The 21,566-nt window shown below is 40.4% G+C and overlaps 2 protein-coding genes across 3 annotated transcripts; both read left to right on the top strand.

The window, feature by feature from the left end:
* Window positions 1–3,819: 3,819 nt before the first annotated feature.
* LOC129107405 (uncharacterized) lies at window positions 3,820–6,072 on the top strand. Its single transcript, XM_054618891.1, has 2 exons — window positions 3,820–4,164; window positions 4,616–6,072. Exon 2 carries the CDS (start codon window positions 4,662–4,664, stop codon window positions 5,499–5,501), a length of 840 nt encoding a protein of 279 aa, XP_054474866.1. The 5' UTR covers window positions 3,820–4,164; window positions 4,616–4,661; the 3' UTR covers window positions 5,502–6,072.
* Window positions 6,073–15,048: 8,976 nt separating this feature from the next.
* Window positions 15,049–21,543, top strand: dpep2 (dipeptidase 2). 2 transcript variants are annotated; one of them, XM_054620801.1, is made up of 11 exons: window positions 15,049–15,129; window positions 15,609–15,772; window positions 15,906–16,032; window positions 16,225–16,354; window positions 16,710–16,860; window positions 17,276–17,345; window positions 18,074–18,250; window positions 19,784–19,868; window positions 19,969–20,044; window positions 20,619–20,754; window positions 20,981–21,543. In XM_054620801.1, the coding sequence occupies exons 2-11, from the start codon at window positions 15,612–15,614 to the stop codon at window positions 21,185–21,187; spliced, it is 1,320 nt and encodes a 439-aa protein (XP_054476776.1). In that variant the 5' UTR covers window positions 15,049–15,129; window positions 15,609–15,611; the 3' UTR covers window positions 21,188–21,543. The 2 variants fall into 2 exon arrangements, with proteins under 2 accessions (XP_054476776.1, XP_054476783.1); XM_054620808.1 differs by lacking the exon at window positions 15,049–15,129 and having other exon boundaries at window positions 15,709–15,781.
* Window positions 21,544–21,566: the final 23 nt, after the last annotated feature.

The raw sequence follows: 21,566 nt of genomic DNA, 5'->3' as shown, positions 1-21,566 counted from the left end.
TGAGAGCATGGACCACATGGCATTGCCAACAACATCAGCTCTATCCATGTTGTCTTGGATGTTGATGATTACTATTAAGATATGCCTTTCCTCTTGTTGTGACACACGTCTATTTGTTTGTGTACGAATATACTGTAAGTAGTTTTACTTTCCAAAATTGAAAGCTACAGAATTAGTGAATTCTTGCTCAGAGGCATTCATTTACTTTTTTTGCATTTGTTTCAACACGGCAAATTAAGTCTTGATATAATTGATCAAAAATGTTCTATAAAGTCCATTAACTTTTAGCCGGAGGCCAAACAAAACAGAAGCAGCAAACACAAAATGTGATTATCCACTCCTGCTGCCAATTTTAAATTAGAGAGAGCACAGTTAATCAAACTGTGTGCACTAATACACCTAAAAGCATGGATCAACAGGACTCGGCTCCACCCGATTCAATTTAATGTTGAACCAAAAAATTCCACCCTTTTAAAATCATGGTTGGACTTAAAAATACATCAAAACATTTGTGAGGCGGTGGGTTAGCTTTGTGAAGCTGTTAAGGTGATGAAGCTAAAGACATCGCTTTCACTGACAAGCCTCATAAATCAAGAGTTGCCATGTTTTGTCTACCATATGCTTCCACAAGTACAAGAAACTTTTTTTTCTTCTTCTTCTTATCACCACTTCTGGTAGTATGGCATATATTCCCACCACTTCTCTTTCATGCCCCCCCCCCTCTCTCATGTACCTCGTTCACAAGCATCTTCTGTGAAAGTTTCCTGCCACTGTGTGAGACACATCTGCATTGCAGTGCTGAGGGGAAAGCAGCGGGTTGAGGAGAAGATATGTGTATAAACGGCTCGGGACAGAGATGCAAAATGAATGAATGACAATGAGGAAGACTGACCTGTCATTTACCAAAAATAATGGATTGTGTGAGTGACAGGACAATATCACTTCAAGCATCATTTGGTACGTAACACTGTAGTTGTTTTACATTTGTTTTTGTGCCTTTGACACAAAAAATATGCACATTTCAACATCGAAAAATCTAATACAAACACAACCATTTGCACCTCAAAGTGCTGTCACAGTAAAATCACAGAGAGGGTCATCCACCCCCACCTCCCTCCGAGCCTCTCTGTTATTAATGGCGTCATCATTTTTCCTCTGCTCACTCTATTTCCCTTCTGATAGTGGGGCCTGCTTCATCGTGTTCTGCCATGTTTCTGTAATTGCTCCAACAGCCTGCCTTATGCTGAGCATATAGTTTTTCTGTGTGTGTGTGTGTGTGTGTGTGTGTGTGTGTGTGTGTGTGTGTGTGTGTGTGTGTGTGTGTGTGTGTGTGTGTGTGTGTGTGTGTGTGTGTGTGTGTGTTCTCCCATCCAGTGGGCGTGTGCGTGTCTGTAAGTGTGTGCATATGCATGTGTGTGTGTTGCTCCGTCCCCCCACCAGGGCCGGCTGTGAGTTTGTGGGGCAGAACCGAGCCGCAGGCGAGCTCCACACAGAGCGAAATGACAGCCTCCAGGCCACCATTGGTTGATGACCGTGAAAACACTTGCGGTTAACGTAAAGTGAGCGACCGGCTGTCACAGTGAGGCACTGCGCTTATGTGCAGCCCTGACAACAGCACAACAAGCCCCTCTACCACTAGACTCTGCAGTGCTGCAACAAACAACAAAGGGACAACCCTACAATTCATAACAACAACATCTGAAGAACACAGCAAAGAGGGAGAGGAGCAAGACACAACCTCTACTATTTGTCACAGTCTTTGGGAATAAATGCTTTTTTTACTTAAATTCTGGTGGGCGGAAGTGAGAGCCGAAGGTGGTTGTTGAATGAAGACAGGGAAGTGAGCGTGCGGTAGAGAATGCCAAGACTGTTACAGATGCCAGCCAAGGTCAGATAAAGTGAGGAGTAAGTGCTTCGAGAGCTGCAAGAGTAGAGGCCAGCTCTGTGGAGGAGGTGTGAAGGAGTGAGTGACCAAGCATGAGCGCCACTGCCTCCACCCATCATTAAATGAAGCCACTTAAGGAAAAAAGCGCTGCTCAAAAAGGTCAAAACACGGCACTTCTGCAAAGCACTGATGGTTTAATTTAGCCATCCAGGAAATGGTTTCGTATTTAACAGAGACACAAAAAGCCCTGTATTTTTACTCCGAATTTTCCTAATCTATCACTTTCCTGCGAGCAAACAGGTCCCTAAAGTTAAACAGAGAAGCAATAAATGATGTGCCAACATCATGTAGTAAGGAGGGATGATTACAAAGCTGCTTTTATCATCAATTTTAACCTCTGTGTGGTTAAATCAGACTTCTTTAACCCCCTGCCCTCTTGCATCTCTTTCTCATCTCCTCTCACTCTGACTTTGAACACACACACACGCGTGTGCACACACACAAACACAGTTTATTATGCAGTAACATTACCAGATCCCCTTAGGCAGCTGTGCATCTCTGTATGACTGATGAGGGTAATTTCTCCCAAACAACAGAATGATCACTTTGGTGGTGAGCACTACAGACCCTCCCCTCCTCCCCCTGTCTTCCCGCTCTCCTGTATTCTTTTTAGCTTACAAAAAAAAAAAAAAGACTTGTCACTACGTCTCCCGCAGTGTCTGGAATGGCTGCGGAGATAAATAGCTCTTCAAACACATGCATAGGGATTAGAAAAAAAAAGAAAGTTAATCATCCCATGGATCAAATCAATCTATGGATTCTTCATTGAGGATTCTTATTCAAATTATCTAAATAAAAAGACATTTGCGTCCCGTTTCCACTTTGCTAGTTGGAGCTCCGGTCGTGGAGGCTTTTTCTTGTCCTTGATTACCATAGGGATCCAATATAATACACATGCCACTGTGCATTAGCCTCACAGTAAGGACTGGGCTGAGCCACAGTGAGTTTATACTGTCTGTGTACTACTGTGCACCATGGGATATACTGAGCAGAGCGTAGTTAGGTCTGTCTGTCTCTCTCTCAGCCTCATAGGTTCAGCCTCAGTGGGCTGTCTTTACCTATTCTCCCATCTGTCAGTCACACACAAAAACAAATCCACCTGTCGTCCAGGAGACTGGGCTGAACAGGGCGATGCTACAGCTGTCTGGGCCTGCCTCGGTGCAGACGGGAGCGAGCCAGCGCCCTCCACTGGTGATGGAAAGCCCATTAAGATGCTTATTACCCCACCTGTCAGCCCCATCTCCTCACCTGCACAGATACGGCACACTAATGAAGACAGTCACTATTAATACAGCACTTTGAACATGGAAGTCATGCCTGTGTGCTTTTTGTGATCCTCGTGTCCTTGGTCACAAGGGCTCTCCGGCTTTGTAACAATATAACAGTTCAACCGTTAAAAAGACAGGCATTCTTACCGTGCCACTTGATTGCCTCAACAATGAAGCTATTAATGCTGCATTATGTAAATTGTAATAGTCACAAACATCTAATGGGATGAAGGCAAAGTACAGTGCAATTTAATGCTGCTGACTTTCAGTGGCTCTTTGAAGGATGTTTTCAATTATAACTCAGCTAATTTAATTCATTGTTTCGTAGCTGAAAATGCATTTTTAAAGGTTGACTGAGTCTCTATTTCAGAACTCAAGTTTAATCAGTCATGTACATTGCACACTGGAACGTCCTCTAAAGAGATTGACAAAGTTGCCGGGGATCTGCGTTCTAGGTTTTAAAGGCACAAAGTAGCCCTACCCTCCTCCTTTTCCTCAGATGGCAGGCTTCAGTTGTGGAGGGGAGGGTGTTCATCTAAAAGATGAAAAGACCTGCGCCTTTAAGAGGGCTGTCTCCCCTTTCCCTCATGCTCCCCCTCAACCACACAGACACTCCTCCTGTGAGCATTTGTGAGGCAGCTCCTGTCCCTTATGTCTCTTTGTGGGGAACAGAACAGACTTCCCAGAGCACCACTGGAGACAAGACAGAGCTCCAGGGAGGACAACCCACATGCAGACCTCCATGCAACCCTGGCCTCAACTACTGGGGATGCTAAGATGAGCACAAGGAGGGGAGACACAGACCTACTCAAGCTGGAGTAAAACACCAAGATGTCCAAAACAGGAGGTGGAACCTTTCAGCTGGACAAGCCAAGAGGTCAATTTTGATTTGAAGGCAACATTTTCAGCAGATCAAAATCAACAGCGCTGGACTGGATCGCTAAGGAAAAGGTGGAGTCTTAATTTGAGCTTTTAGATTTTCTTTAGAAAAGTTTTGTTAAAGAAGAATCGACAAAGTACTCCATATCTGTGACAGCTGTTAGGGATAAAAGTGCCATATGAAATACATGCAGAAAGAGGGAAATTTATCTTTATGTTTCCGTTATTTTTATCCGTCACCAGAGCACTTTCAAAGTAGTCATTTGTGGTATGAAATTGAGATGCTCTTTAAAGAACATCTTGAAAGGTCCCGACAGCGCTCTTAATTCACCAGCCAGGCGTTTATCTTATTTCTCCAGCTTCTTTCTGAAAGGGAGCATTAAAGACTTCATTGATAGTGCCCTGGGGAACGGGTAATATTTCTTACGTGAAGTCTCGAAACTTTACAGCTGTTGACTGGAGGGAGAGAAAAGTTCTACATGCATAAGAAAATGATGTTGAGCTGTTTTCCATGTGGGGGAAGTGTGTGTCTGGACTAACATTGCAGTGGAGAATTGAAGACGGAGGAAATGTTACCAGGGTGTGGAGTGGTGAGTGGCCAGAACCAGTACCTGACCAGAGACGCTGTCAGGCCCCATCCCGGTCTGGAGGTGAACAGACCGATCCAAATGGAAAATGGGGTAACCCACGGGACCTGCCCTTTTTACCACAATCAAACTTACAGCAATGCTGGCCAGCCAGCAGTGGTCAACAATGTTTCCAGCCCGCTGAAGCCAACACCACTGCCAGTCCCTCCCCCTGCACTAAAACTAGGGCAGGAAGGGTTTAAGAAAGTCTGCCGAACTGAGGAGGACAGCCCCTGTCCCTTTCCAGGATTGGCCTCTGGGGTGCTGGAGATGCGCGTGAAGGAGGGAAGTAAGATCCGCAACTTAATGGGATTTGCCATGGCACGGATGCAGGGAGAGAAGGATGTCAGTGGGGGAGGCGTGAGTGGTGGCGGTGGGCTCAGGCAGGTTGTCTTCACCGGGTCGGGCCGCGCGGTCACGAAGACCATCACTTGTGCTGAGATCATGAAACGAAAAGTGGGCTCGCTGCACCAGCTGACCAAGCTGCGGTACAAGGTGGTGAAAGAGGTGTGGGAGAGTAGTGAAGGGGGGACATCTGAGATGACGGTGCACAGGACTGTGCCCTCCATCAGCATCCTTCTCTCCAAAGACCCGCTGGATCCCCAGGAACCGGGCTATCAGCCTCCAGAGACTCTCACTGCATTGTGGGACGAGAGAGAGGGGATCGAATCTGCCTCGCAAACAGCACACAAGAGACCTCTTGGACCTTTGCCATACAGCGGTTTCCCTCACTGTAAGAGAGTGTGTTTGGGGGAAGGAGTGTCGGTCCACCCTCCTTACTGACTGACTGACTGACTGGCTGAACCGGTGTCAAACAGTGGAGAGGATTGAATCAGGAGAGTTCATTTGGCGCTGCCCTCCACTCAAGCACAATGCTGAGACAATCAGAACACTCACTCAGACAGAACAGTGCTTTCTCAGAAGAACTGAGTACCAATTCCAGCCTCCAGAGGTCAGTTTGACTGGGACCTGAAAGCTTGCCTCTGTAAAAAAAAAAAGAGCATTTAAGGGATGTGTTTCTGGGCACGTCCAACATGGTCTCTCAAATCCACATAATTGTGATGTTTGCTGTAAAATCTTTAACCGATTCACATCCCATTTCACACTGACAAAAGAAAAAGCCATGAATTGCACAGGTTCCAGATTCCTGCTTGCAGTAAACTATCTACAGCCTGTGGATAAAATTATTTATTAGCAACATGTTGCAATCATTTATATTCCTTCATACTCTTTAAGTGTAGCCTCAAAAAATGCACAAGGTAGACCCAAGAGTATAAAATAAAGAGTTTAAAGCCATTGATGTATGACAAATGCAAAGCATACCAATTTTATTTGTCTGATTATTAACTCTCATGAAAACAAAATTAAATAAATTGGTTGGGTTTTTTTCCAATGACAATTTTGTTTCATCTTTCTTATTCACACAATCGTTGAATTTGCAAAGCTCTGATTGAACAGAAAATCACAGTGTGCTGATCTGTTGATAAGAATAACGGCAGTGAAATTTCTCTGTAGAAAAAGCTGATTTAATGACAAAGCTGTTGATAAGGCACAGCTTCTAAACCAACCCAGCCTGACAGAACTGCCGAGGGCAGAAATACAGGCACTGATTATCATTAAGATAACAACATAACATCACACAACACAGTGGAGAAAGGGATTAAAACTAGGCTTGACAGAGGTTCACACTACACTGTTCCTGTAAAATACGAAACCAAGGCAACAAGCTACACTCCTTCCCCTTTCAGCCGATAGGAATAACCACCCACCATATCTATTGTATTGTATAGCACAGCGTACCGCTTCCGCCAGACTATATTATACCTTTTCTCAAGTACAATTGGATGCCAAACAATGTGGTCTTAAAAGAGCTACATTTTCACAGTAACATTATGCACTTGAAGTTGACTGACATTAATGAAATGGCTGCAGACGTTTGGCAGTTGACATTTTTCATGTGTGGCTTCTGTATTTCCACACCATTTAGATATAATTTTAGTTGCAAAAAAAAAAAAAAAAAGGTACCGCTGATTGATTGCTGAAGCTTAACTGCATGCTGCAGACATCTATGGCAATTGGATCAAAATTCAACTCCGAGCAGAATGCACGGTGGTAGAAAAAAAAACTGCTGGAAGAGTATGTATTGAACTTAAAGGATTTAAGATTTATACATATAAAAACTTCTTCAATACATCTTTGAAAAGTAAAACAAAATAAACCTTTCTGGGAATTTTTTTATCCAAATACTAAAGAGCTTTTTCCACTTAATCAACCATGTCTTCTGGGGATAATAGCATAAGATAAGTGGAACCTTGCCTGAAGCTTTTATGTTGATCTTAATGAAAATCTGCAAACACAGATGTCAGCCTCCTAAAGTAAATTAATCAAAGTGAATCATAACTGGGGAGACAATTCAGTTACAGCTTAAAAAAGGAGGAAAAAGGAGAGTTCACTTCAACAGAATTAGTGTTCAAATTCATCTTTCAAAGGAATACAAATCGTAATATTTCATATAATGGTCAGCGAGCATTTTAACAGTCTGTGGCGGACATAGTGATTAACCTCCCTCTCGATCCCATTAAATGAATCAGAGCACAGCAGAGCACCCAAGGTTGAATAAGAAATGCTGCGACTGCAATACAGCACATATGTAGCAAACTGTGTGTCCTCGAGACTGCTGGAAGGTTATCACTTCAGGTCGTTGTTATCACAGAGTTAACAGCTTTCACCCAAGAGCCTTTGGGACAGTCAGTCTGCAATGCGGGTCAAAAAGATAATGCCGCTATAAGTAAATTTCAAATCGACCTGCATCTGTTATCAAGCATTAAGAATTCCGGGCCAAGTGTAAAATGCAGTGGGGGTAATTAGGGATAACAGCATAGCGTACCTGAGTGAGGGAACAGATAAAACATACTGACAAAAGCATTATCCCAGAGCTAAATCCGATGTGGCTGGCACGAAATAGCATGGTGGAGGAGTCAACAAAGTGCATTATAAGGATGTGGACAAGGTTATTCACAAGCTGAGGTTCCATTCTGCAAATATTGTGTGTTTTTAAAGATGTTGTCAAGGTAGATTTGAAGAAGATACAGGCCTAGGCCTAAAATCCACCATTTGAGTTTCATTTTACTTTGTATATAAATTCAAAGTAAAACTCAAATGAAACTCAAATATATATATATACACACACACCTTCAACCATGAAGAGATATACATGAAGACCATTTGGGGTGGGTGTGACTCTAGAGACTAGTGATGCCTAATTCTCCGCACCAAGTATGTATGTTGGAAAAATTCAGTGGAAGAATACCGTTATTTTGCTCGCAGTAACCGTTAATGAAGCTTGAATTGATTGATTGAATAGATTACATTCTTTAAGAACATATATATTTATTTTTTAAGGATTACATCATGCATAGAAAAAAAATGTTTAACCTAATAATATCTTAAATAGTTAAAGTTATTAAATCATTACGGCATTATGTTAAGACTGACCAATACATTGTTATCTATTATTGCGGGCACAGCAGAAACGTTCTGTTTACCAAAGCCAATAACTACATGCACCGAATGTGAATAAATTCATTTTGAAGTTAACATAATGAAAGTGTTGGCACTCTATTTTTCCCCTCTCTGCCGCTGCAGCAGATGAGAGTGAGGTCTCTGGGATGGTGTGGGAGTTCGCTATCTCCCAGCCTCCAGATGGCTCCGTCTTCTCTTATCTAGAAGAATGGGTGCTGCCTCAATTTTTCAACTCGCCTTATCTGGGAATCCTTTAAATTGAATATTTACTGGGCCTATGTTTTCTGGCTGTGTTAGCCCTCTGAAGTCCACATTCCTCTTGCTTGTCGAGACAGGCCAAAAGGTTTTTCTCACTCATACACTCTCTTTGTCTGCCTTGTCAAGTAATGGGACTGTGATTGATTATGTGATTGTCAGGAGAGAATGGGAAGGTTAAGCAGTTAAGCAGAGAGCAGTGGAGACATATTAACGAATGGCCGTAGAGGGAATATGTTCAACAAAAGAGAACTGTACATTACGCAAACATGGCATCAGGCAGACCTCCATTTTATGTCAGGAGAAAAATAGATTGAATTAATCACTTTCCCAACAGTCTGTTGTTTCCTGCACAGTATACACTGGAGGTTAAGAGAACACTTAAGCAGCTATTGAAAACATCTTATTGCAATATGACTGGCCGTGGTCTATCTGCATAAACAAGCCATGCCACAGCTACTCCCTAGTAAGTGTCTGGAAATGTCTTTTCAAAACCATTTTGTGAAATGCCTCCATGTTGGATTAATCAGCGCAGCTGAGGATGTAATTGCTGTGCTGAAGTCAAAGCTGTAAGAGCAGATAATGAACACTGACTACAGGGCTGCCAGAATCCAGGGCAAAAGAAATGAGAAGTTCAGGGACCAAAATGTCTACAGCATTCTTTCAAAAGCCCTGAATGAAAATGAGGGCACACTGTACTTACAATAAATAAAGAACATCCCCTCGAAAACAAAATCACCTACGACTCAATGTGGTTACTAACATGGAAGTGTACAGCTTGTGACATGTGCATTGTCCTGTTGGAATTTGAAAAGCAAGTTGAGGGAAAATTACATTTGATCATTAAATTACTCACACACAGTTTTATAAATGTAATAAAATGCATGCATCTGTTAATTATTATATAGGTAATTTTCTAACATAAGCATGAGCTAAGAAAGGTGAACAAAATCAACAAGGGTTTATTCTGACTGTTGCTGCCCTCTGGTGGAGGAATAAGTTCAAAGTCAAATGTAGCAAAAGATACACCTCTTTACTCAAGGATGCCATTATTGGTATAATTGACAGACGTTTATTGTCCTGTGCACTAGAGGGTTTTCACAACATAAATCATTATAAAATGGCATGTATTCAAAGCAAATTGTAGCTCTGGGCAGTGTTGTTTTTTTTTTCTTCTTCTTTTATCCTTTTTGTGTGTAAAGTGTAAAGACTAGATTTTACTCTTTTATCATCATTCCCACCCTCTCGCAATAATGAGAGGACTTCAGATTCAATTAGCTTAACAGATTTGAAGTATAACGGAGATCTCCTATATCATGAAAAGCACTCATAACTATGCTCTTCTGAGTTTCTTCTAAAAGGCGCTTCTGAGAAACAGGAGAGTCTACACTTGATATTAACTGATATTTGTGAAATAAAAGCAAGAATGGAAAGACTCCCACACACACACACATACTGCTGTACAATGTAGGGGAAATGCAATTATGCCGTGATTAATATGGTGACTGAACTGTTCTAATATACTGGCTGTGCTCAGAGGTGAAAACCATCCAAGTATAAGGTGCAGTGCACTTGGGTTGCATATTAACATTCTTTAGTCTTCTACTCAGTACTGATAGAGTGATGAACAGCTGCTGCCTCTCGGTCTTATCTGTGTAATTGGAAAGTGCAATCAATATAATCATTGAAAAGAAAGCAAAGTAGTTTTCTTAAGCAGTTTACTTTGGAACAGCAATATACACCTCTCTAAATGCTTCCCTAGTAACCCATAGTCTAACTAAGTATTATAGCTTTTGGTTTTTATACAACAGTTATGAAAAGTGCAGAGCCTGTTGTTTGTTTTTTCTCAACAGAGGGATTTATAACTACAAATTCACCATGATGGGTAAGCCACACCCCACTGCTGCTATTCTGCCAAGCTGTCAGAGATACCATCAAGCCCACACTGTCACTAACTACACCCACTTAATAAATATTAACTGTACATTGGAAAAACAAAGGAGAGATTTCCAAGAGAAGCAGACGGAAACATTTTTCATTTGAGGGTTATATTCAGGATGTCAATAGGATTCAGCAGGGAAAACAGGTTAGTTAATAAGCTGAATATCAAAGCTAAAAGCTGTTTTTTTATGATTGTAACAGTATACCTTCAGTCACTCATGTAGGCTAGAAGTTAAAATGCTAGTTAATGATATGCTAACATACTGTGCTAATCTTAGCTCCACACATTTTTACGTAGAAACATAACATTTAAGAAACATATAGCTCCGGGTGGGACTTATCGAAGGGTCAATTGTGGGTTGTGTTCATTTAATCAAAACACTACAATGGTGGTTGTTGCAGACCCACTTGGCCGAGATCTGCACTCTACTGAGTGTGTACAACATTCACAGGAATTGGTCTTCTGTTTGAAGTTTAGCAGTGTTAATGACAAGCAGAGTATTTGATATAAACCTTAAAGTGATAGCTGCAGCAACAATACATTCTAAACAGCACTATGCTACAAATGTTTTAATAATCTCAGCATTTTAATTAAAAAGGTGATAAACTTTTAACATGACTTTCTGAATCTGATGTAATTCTGCAGTTATCCAAAATGTACTCTTTATAAACTATTATTGAAAGTAGCACAATTAAAGTTCCACAATTTATTATACTGGTAAAATACACATCAGGCCAGTTGCATTTCCTGCTTGAGTCTTATTTTTTTCCTTATGGGGATTCAAAGTGCTTTTCTGTTATGCTATCTCTGCATGGTTTAATTAGGGGAAGCATCGTATTTGGAAAATCAATTATCTGAAGATGTTTACCTTACAGTGTCCTTACGCCTGCACCCATACTGTACTTTCAAACACATTATAAACAAAAAAAAAAAACAGTAGCCACTAACTCTGGTGACAAGAATTTAGCTTAACAGTCAACACCAAGGTCGACAATATGACTAAATGATTTGGTTAATTTGAATTCAAATGGTGTCGGCTGGGGGTCCACTCCGCGCAGTGGGACGATTGGGAGAGTAATATCAACACAGTTGTGATTACTCCATTGAAGCAGTAGGGTGCTCCAATCAGAGCCGAATCACTCTCTCATTACAGACTACAAGGCCAGATCTCAGTGGGTGGACCACAGAATCAGTATTCGCATCTTCCTGCTGAAATTAATTGAAATTCATTTGTGGCACCCTGATGCTCGCCATCAACATTGGCTCATTCAAATGTGCACAATCCACCCTGGATTCATTAAGCACAAGAGCATTTCAAGTTTGAAAGCATTTAAAAGCAGAGGGTGTGTTCTGCGGTGTGGACCTCTGCATTCAGGGCAGACTGTAAGCTGCAGCTGACAGTATCAGATGTATCTTTCTGCGAACGATTCCTGTTAAGGCAGAGCAAAGTAATCCGACCAGGTACATGTGTTGCTCCAGTGGAGTGGTGCCTGGATGTATTTACTCTTATTTAGGGCTTCTGGCAGCACAAAGTGAAAACCAACCACGTGTCAAAAAAAAAAAAAAATCATACCAGATAAATTTCATACATTTGGACTGGTGGTTCTGAATTATGACAACAGATAGTAATTAAATCAGTCAAAAATATAATGTCCTGCAAACCGACTGCTGCCAATCCCAGTACACTTACACCTGCAAGGATGCACTATGTGGCCAATGTGATCATGCTGAATCCCCCACAGACCAGGAAGGGTGACTATGGTAGGAATTAATGTCTGAAGAAGAATTTTGCATGCTACAATGGCAACAAGCATCCCTCTATCATATATGAGAAAATAATACACCACATGCCAAATGGTTGCCATGTTTTTTTAACACCACATGTGGTCCTAAACAGCTTGTTATTATGCACTCACAGAGCACACACTTTTTACACACCACAGGCAAAAGCTTTCCTCACTCCAAAGCCAACCAAAGCACCACTCAAGCAAAAAAAAAACAATTATCACAAACACATTAACGGCTAATTCATTCCACCATTGCAACCACTACTCTTAGAAACTATTAAGACCTCCTCTATCGCTGAATGCTAAAGAAGCAAACTCATGCAAATACTGTGCCACCATACAAATCTTAGTTGGTAGATTTGTAGCTCTGTAGCTGTTTATCACAGTCTATGGGGTGATGTATAAAACACACCTGATAGCATTCCAGGGATGTCAAAACCATCAATATTTAACAACCTTTAAATATAAATGCACTCTTACCTGGGGATGTTGTTCTTGGCCTGTTTTTTTGTGTGCTCCAAAGGCCGAACTTTGACCTGTGTCTGCTGTGGAGTCCTTCAGGTTTCTGGGATCCATCATCACCCAGGACCTAAAGTGGGCGCCCAACATGGACATGGAGTCAGAAAACAGGCCCAGCAGAATGTGCACCTCCTGCACCAGCTCAGGAAGTGCAACCTGCCTCAGAAGCTGCTGGTTCAACCTTCTAACAAAAACCTGTTTTGGTTGAAGAATTATGTTGTCTTCATATCAAAGTATTGGGTTATATATTGTAAGCCTCGCTAATCATTGTTTTTTACATTTTAGATTTGAGCATAGGGATTTTTCACAGAAAGCATTTTTTGACATGTCACAGTAGGAAAAGACCAGATGTTAAATAATCAAATGAATGAAGAATTTAATTTAGCTGTAACACAAATACTGTGATAAATCAAAAGTCATCTGATGCTCCTCAACCCATTCATGCACATTCCCCTGAAAATCATCCCTATAGTGCCCCAGCCAGATATTCAGTGGGAATACCTGAGCCCCCCAAACAAAAGAAAGTCAAGGGAGAAGCCAGGAATAACTTAAAGTGACCCAAAAACCAACAAACTCCCTTATGCTTTAGAGACAATACAACGTTCACAAGCCTTATAAAAGCCTCAACCTCCATAAACATTCTCATAAAAGCAACTTTTATGAGAAAAGTTCCTCTCTATGCGGTGAACTCACCATTATTCGTATGCATGTGTGAAGGTACCTCTCTCTGCTTATCACACAGCACTTCCTCCAAATCAACAATCCTTCACTGTTGCCTTAAAAGCTCAACATGTGACATTCCTGCAACATCTCTTCCCATACAAGGCTTTACACCCTTCAGCCAATATGGAAAGATGAAGTCTCGCAACAGCGGCCATATCACAGCAAGGAAAGTGGAAGCATACTTGGGGCTAGCACTGGTCTCCTGGCATTAAAACATCTGGAGGCTTAAAAAAAATAATAATATTCAGAGCCTCTGCTCTGAATACTGCCTGGAAAGAGCATCTGCTCCTGCATCCTGGATGATACACAATCTGGAAGTTGCGAGAGTATCCTCAAAAGCAACTCAAAAGTGAATTAATAAAACATTGTGTTTATCCCACAAAACAGCTTTTAGAACCCAAAACACAAGTTGTTAGGCACACCCATGCTTTTTTTTTTTTTCTCTTTCTTAACAACACTTAACCCTACCCCTGTTTTGATTCCTCATTATTCAAAAACCCAATTTCAAAGCACACATTTTGACTTGGCTATGGATGAAAAACACAGATGGAATTAATGACTTTAATGAGGGCTGCATTCCATATAGAAGAGCCAGTTCGGGGAGTTCTGGTGTTGTGCATGCTCGCTCACTGACACGGCTTGATAGGACACTAATTGGAATGACGCCGTTTTTTTAAAGTGATTATTTACACATGTGCTTCTTTTTGTTGTCCTACTGTAACATGCCAAATAGTCTGCTGTGAGATTGGTCTATTTAGCTGTAACAAAACAAAATGAGCTAAATAGTTTTAACTTGTTTTACAAACTTGTCAGCTTGAGCCAAACAAGGACCATGACAGGAAATTACATGACATCTAAATTGTGGGCATCTGCAAAATTGGACTAATGCTATGTTTTTTTCATCTATATCATATTTGTGTGCTTAATGTTTTTCGACTTACTTGCGTCACTTTCCGAGGCCTTGCTTCCAATAAGGCGGTCACATCCGAGGGCCATGTTTTTGTGCATTTCAAGCATTTTTCGAGACAGTATTTGAACTTTTGAAGAGTGCATTATTGTTGTTTTTTTTTAACGAATAAATACTTTTACAAAACATAAACATGGTAGCTCAGTGGCTCGACAGTAATCATCATTGCAGAAGTGACAAATGTAAAAAAGAAAACCGTTGAGGGGCATGGAAGGCAACTGGACCTGTGGCCTGCTGAGTGTTTTATGGTAGACTTTACATTATTTAGCCAACAGATGGCAACATTAAATCAACAGGTCTCTATGGTGCTTTCACGTGCTCCTCGTAAATAATTCAGTCTTGTTTATCTGATATGCAAACATCGTTAACTGCACTCACTGCAATACTAGAAAAGCTTGTGAAAAAGTGAAAAAAGGTAAAAAAAAAAAAAAAAAAAAAGGAACTGATAGGAATCCATCTAGGTATTAATTCATAGTCATTTTAATGACAACAGTCTGTTGGCTTAACGTGTAGAAAATCTGAAACTATAATCATAGTTGTTTTATTCCGCCATGACTTGAATGCAGCAGTCATCACAGCTGCCAATTTTGTACCGGTTTGTTCCACATGTTACCAGGGCGGAGAGCTGGAAAGTTCGCACTGTTTATGCAGTTGTTAAACAAGGTTGTCAACAAGTTTCTTTTCACGACCTAACAGGTAAGTGCATCGTGGTTTAAACTATTTTTTTATTTTTTTCTCTATTATATAAATATATACTCTTATTGGAACATAGGGGTGCATCGTTGTTTTTACTTTCCAGTGGGCATTTTTTTATACATCAAATGAACTGAAACGTCAAATATTGTTTTGATAGTCTGTTTCTGTGTGTACTCACTGTGTTTGTGTTCTAATAAGATCCCCATCATACCATGGGGGATTTAAACCTTGCCAGTTATAGTTTAATGTTTTCTAAGTGGAACTTCAAATATTCATGAGATATAAAGCAGAAGTTTACAATGATGCTATCATGTTTTGTTCCTGTCACCGCAATACTTTTGTACTATTTACAAAAAAAGACCTATCTGTTCAATGAGTTTCCTTTCTAAATGAATTACAAATCCCAAATAGGCAATGTTATGAATGGTTTACGTTCTGTAATGCACTGGTCACAGCACTGACGTGTTCTCCTTCCTCAGAATATGCTTTCCAGTAAAAGTGTAATAAGAGCTTCAAGCGGATTCTGGATGAAGTCCCTTGGACATCTTGTGGTTCTCTCCTCTCTGTGTCGTTTGATATCCGGATACTCTGAGAGAGAGCATAGGGTGCATGACTTGATGACCAAATATCCCCTTATTGATGGGTAAATCATGTGTGTTTTCTCTTCTGCATTTCATTTTCAATCGTGGAAATGCATTAATGGATTTCAAATTGAAATGCCTCTTCATGACTCCAACTTTCCTAACGCTCTCTCTCTCTCTCTGTCCATCTTTCAGTCATAATGACCTAGCTCTCCGGCTCAGGATACTTTACGACAATCGACTGAGCCAAGTTGACCTACACAATGTTAGCAAAGTGGCCACCGACATCACCCGTCTCCAAGCAGGCCATGTACAGGCACAGGTATTGCAATTTAATCATCACTATTTATTTAATCCCTGACCCTAATCAGTTCTATAGTATAGGTTGGCTCAGGGATGAACAGCATCTATTAAGTTTATGTTGTTGCAAGATCAAAACCTAGAATTACAGGACACTTTAGTAACTTAAATATCTCTCTGGCTCTCTTCGGTCATGTTCCCGTCCCTTTGTCAGATGTTTTCAGTCTATGTGATGTGTGGGGCCCAGCAGAAGGATGCTGTGAGGCTGACTCTGGAACAAATAGACGTGGTCAGACGCATGTGCACTGAGCACGTGGACTTTGAACTGGTCACATCAGCCAAGGGTATAGTACATCTCAACATTGCATCCAAGCAATTTACCTCGAAAACCACTATGGAGATGAAAGGGGGGCTGAATCTAGTTGATTATCTACAATTATAAATGAGTGGGGTATTTTTGTTTCAAGTGTGAATGTACATAAAAACATCCATAATCCTTTGATTTATGAATCCGTACTATTGCATCCGTCCTTATTTGCAAAGAGAGACATGAAAGTAATAATCATCTTTGCGTCATTACTTTTAAGTGAAGAATGGAATCTTACACACTCTCTAACACGCTTTGCTATTTTTCCCTGAGGCGTTCATTTTGGATAATGTGCGTGCAAGTATGTGAAATAAATGTGTCTGTCCTTGCAGAACTGAGGGATTCTGAGATGAGGCATAAGATTGCCTGTCTAATAAGTATTGAGGGGGGGCACTCCATTGACAGCAGCCTGCCAGCCCTGCGGATGTTTTACCAGCTCGGGGTGCGCTCCATGGCCCTAACACATACCTGCAATACACCCTGGTAAATAAGAGATCTATTCTGAATGCATCATTTTATTTAGAATGTCAGATATGATTTCAATAATGCAGGAAGTCAATGAAATGTACATGACTCGACAGAGGGAAGCGTGGGCTGATTTTGCATGAAATGAATCATCAGCATCAGAACCAGAACAATGCCTTTACAGTGAGTTTTGTTTGTAGTACAAGGGTTTGTTCACAGGGTTGCGGAATGGAAAGGTCGAATGTGTTTACATTTTATCCCTTTCCTTTTATGCAAATTAACCTATTTCTGGACTTTCTTTGTAACTTGACATTGCATGTAACTTAATGTACCCTGAATGGAGCACTATTTGGATATAGTTTATGGTAGTGGGGGATTCACAAGACAACACTGTTATGATTTGTGTTTTTGAGAATATTATTTCTCAATGCAGGGCAGAATCCTCCTCAAAACGTTATGATGTCTATCAAAGACAGAACGACAGCCTGACACACTTTGGGAAGGTAAGCTTAACTTTTCCGTATCAGTAATATGAACGACTGTACAGAACAGTTTCTTTTATCACATTAAACAAAGCGTATTAGCTGGATTTGGCTTTCCTTTTTTGAGGAGATATTAGTACATATTTCTTAGATGAAGATTCAATTTGATATCAAGTGAGAAACCCAACATTTGATAGCAATGATTATGAATGACCGCTGACATGTGATTAAAATCTAATGATTTTGTTTCAAATGATGTAAATACTGATTAGAGCCTTTCTTGAACATTTTAGAGTTGAATCATATGTGTTAATATATATATATATATATATATATATATATATATATATATATATATATATATATATATATATTTGAAGAAAACTATATTATTTCTGTTACTCTTGTTATTTTTTATTAGTAGAAGTAGTACAGTAGAAGTAGTTGTAGTTGTTTCCATTATTATAATAGTGCTTTTAAAATTAAAAATCCAAAAGGAGAGCCTATGATAGTAATTGTTCATCCTTGAGACATTTCATTAATCGATTGTGCCAAAGAAAGTCAACCTTGCTATTGTTAAAGTTGGTTATTGCTCTTCATACTAAGTTATCTGTCTCTTGAGGACTTCCTTGATTGCTCTCTACTTGAGTGTGTTTACTTGCGTGTAAGTGTAACCATCTCCTGTGCCGGCTGAATTTACTTCCTTCCTTACCATGATACTGCAAATTGCTTTTGAATGTGTTTTCCAGGCTGTGTTGGATGAGATGAACAGACTGGGAATGATAGTGGACCTTTCCCACACTTCTTTGGACACTGCCAAGGCCGCACTGAATTATTCCAAGGCTCCTGTTATTTTTAGCCATTCATCTTCCTACTCCATCTGCAGCAATGACCGCAACGTACCTGACTGGCTGCTGCTTGATCTGGTGAGAAAACTAATTCACTGAGTGAGTAAGTTTGTGTGTTGCTTGATTAAATCAATTTATTTAATATAAATGTATACCCCTGGCAAAGAACATGCAATTGCCTTCCAAAGTTAGCTGTGTTTGTGTATAAACAGGATAAAAAAAGATTCTGATCCTTTCCACAATTAAACAATGATTCTATTTCAGCCCACCAACAGTCAGTATAAGCAATGAGGGTATATTTGAGGATCAAGTAATCAAGTTAACATCTCATTGCTGTTTTTGTATTGTTCCATATCCTCCGTCATTTCCATGACAATGTTTTCTTCCTTCCAGTGTCCTCCCTTGTCTCACTATACACTGCACAACCATAAAAAGACAGATATTGACACGCTGGCTGGGATTTAAGATCTACAGTGGATAAACTACTCTTTGTATATAACATGAATCAATGATTCAGAGTCTAAAAAAAAAAAGGAAATGGTAGAAGGCACTTATGATGAGTGTTTTTCCTCCAGCATAATGTAAGCAGTGAGAATAAGACATTACTCTAATGTTGTACATCCAACTGCTCTTTAGTTGATTTCTATTATGCTTTAATCTGAGTGCTGTGGGCGAGGCTCAATTTATCTCAAATTATCTCATGAGGTTGATGATCAGAGAACAAAACCTGACTTTACTGTTTGACTATTGGAAGTTCAGTATCAACTAACTACCTGTATAGTTTTAATGTAGTAGTTGCGCTCTGTACTTCTCGTGTCTTCTCCTCTTTTTCCCCTCTTTCCCTCAACCCTTCTCTGAATTTCTCTTTAAGCCGCCATTAGTCCATGCCCTCATTCAGCTTCAGTTGTGAACACCAACTCATTACCTTCATCACTCCTCCCACTTGAGTCTAGATCGTTTGTTTATTATATACAGCAGGCAGTACTTTGCTGTCAATAGAAGATTAATCTCTTATTTATCCAACATTATGAGAAATGTAATCCCATCCCAGCGTGGGTTCTCTCCGGGTTCTCCGGCTTCCTCCCACAGTCCAAAGACATGCAGCTTAGGTGCATTGAAGACTCTAAATTGCCCGTAGGTGTGGATGTGAGTGTGAATGGTTGTTTGTCTCTATATGTCAGCCCTGCGACAGACTGGCGACCTGTCCAGGGTGTACCCTGCCTTCGCCCATTGACAGCCGAGATCGGCTCCAGCACCCCTGCGACCCTTAACTGGATAAGCAGGTTACGGAAAATAAATGAATGTATTTACATGGATGTATTTCTCTTATTTAACCTCAACCAATCCCTCTTGTGCAGGCATGTTTTTAATTATCCCAGATTTATGTTACTTACTGGCAGCTCAGGGTTACAGGGTTCTTGAGATAAGACAAGCATGAACCTGATCTTTACCACATCCACCCCATAACTAACTGATCTAAATGAGATGAAAATAAAGGCTATTTGTGTCTGGAAAATGTATTTAAACATAGCTTATTTTTAATTAACGCTTCTCTATGTTTGTCTACTTAATCTCTAGACTTTGCAGTGACACTTGTGCGTTGTGTTTCAGAAAAAGAACCATGGGTTGATCATGGTGAATCTCTACAGCAAATTCATATCCTGCAGTGACGAAGCAAACATCTCTCATGTGGCTGGTGAGGCGTCCATGTTGAGTCTTTTCTTCGCCGTGAAGTGAATCTGTAGTTTGTATTTCTTATATCTCAGGTGATTTACTCTTCCACCTTGGTTTTGCAGACCATTTTGATCACATTAAGAAGTTGATTGGAGCTGAGTCGATAGGAATTGGTGGGGACTATGAAGGCGCTGACGTGTAAGAATATATTCACTTGCTAACGCAACATACAGATAGCTGGACGCACTAAATTAAGTGACAGTAAATCTACATATCTTCTATCCCATGACTAAGATGAGTGGGGATCTTTAGAGACACAACTTGCATAGAAACCAAAAGAAAAACAAAGCCCAAACCAGCTGGATGCACACTTTTCTTTCGCATTCTCCAGATCAATGCTGTGCTTTAGTTAGCCTGTCATGGTATCAGCAATTTGGCTGTCTGAGCTGTCAACAGGCTGAAAAATGGTAAAATTCAAAAACTTTTACTTCTAACAGCCATAAAGAGAGAGCTGGTGCAGTAGATTTGCTCCAGAATGGTGGGCATTGAATGTGTTTCTTTTTCCTCTGGATACACACACAATCTAGTCCAAACAGAAATGTCACAAAACAAATAATATTGAACGACTAAATTAAAAGTGTTGATTATTATCATTATTATTTCCTATTCATAACTAATAAGTAATGTATTTTGTGACACCAAGTCTCTCGGAATGAGTGGTTTCTTTTACAAAACAAAAATTTGTGATTTAAGATGTGTTTTTCATTAACAGCTTTCCTCAGGGGTTAGAGGATGTGTCCAAGTATCCCGCCCTAATCCAGGAACTCCTGCAAAGGAACTGGACGGAGAATGAGTTGGCTGATGTCCTTCGAAAGAACTTCCTGCGTGTGTTCGAGGAGGTCGAGGGGGTGAGCTAGAAGATTACTATATTTTGTTACAAAGAACTGCCTTATCTGGTAATGAAGCGTAGGTAAGTAATTGAAAGGCACATGTCTACTCCATTTCTTGGCCACGGGGATGATTTGGCTATAACGAAGGATAAAAGGCTTTATGTTTTGTGGAAAATGTCCACAGGTTGTATGATTTCACTAGTGTGTATCACCTCCCTCTCTTGTCTCACTGTATTTTCCCCAGGTCCGTGAACAGTTGAGATTGAACAAGCCCAGTGAGGTCCAGATCTCCCTACAGGAGGTGCAGAACCCATGCAGGCTGGTCCTCAAACCTCCTAGACCAAAAGGTTCCTCTAACCAGGGTCCCTCCTCCAGAGCCCAGCATGAACCAAAAGGTCCGCTAATCCTGGCCACAGTTCTGCTGCTTTCCAGCCTACTTATGATGGAATGAATGTTTAGAAACTGTGTTCAGCTACACCCGACCAAGCATCATTTCTACTATAAATAAGGAGCGCTTAATGAGATTGCTGTATCAATTTATGGGCCACCCAAGTACTCCAAAAGTCAGAAAAGATAAGAGGAGAATCACTTTGTTACCATTAATACAAAAAAAAGCATTCAATTTGTAGCCCTATTTTGGAGGCCACTTGTGTATATGAAGTACAACTCCATTTTAATTTAGAGAAGATCAATCCCCAAGGCACTTTGCTATTCTTTTTGAAATGTATTTATTACAGATTGATTGTGTTATACCTGTGCTGACATAATTGCTATGAAAACATGACACTGATCAATAAAATTGCTGAGATGGCATTTCAAGTTGTTATTTA

This window comes from Anoplopoma fimbria, chromosome 2, assembly GCF_027596085.1.
Source record: "Anoplopoma fimbria isolate UVic2021 breed Golden Eagle Sablefish chromosome 2, Afim_UVic_2022, whole genome shotgun sequence".
Lineage (NCBI taxonomy): Eukaryota > Metazoa > Chordata > Actinopteri > Perciformes > Anoplopomatidae > Anoplopoma > Anoplopoma fimbria.
The sequence above is the reverse complement of the archived record's forward strand: the minus strand, read 5'-3'. Positions and strand labels throughout refer to the sequence as shown.

What these genes read in the sequence shown, in the direction of transcription:
- LOC129107405 (XM_054618891.1), top strand. Translation starts at nt 4,662, where the DNA reads ATGTTACCAGGGTGTGGAGTGGTGAGTGGCCAGAACCAGTACCTGACC.
- dpep2 (XM_054620801.1), top strand. Translation starts at nt 15,612, where the DNA reads ATGCTTTCCAGTAAAAGTGTAATAAGAGCTTCAAGCGGATTCTGGATG. An exon ending in ACTGGCTGCTGCTTGATCTG is followed by an intron (nt 18,251 to 19,783) that starts GTGAGAAAACTA and finishes GTTGTGTTTCAG; the next exon opens with AAAAAGAACCATGGGTTGAT. An exon ending in GACTATGAAGGCGCTGACGT is followed by an intron (nt 20,045 to 20,618) that starts GTAAGAATATAT and finishes TTTCATTAACAG; the next exon opens with CTTTCCTCAGGGGTTAGAGG.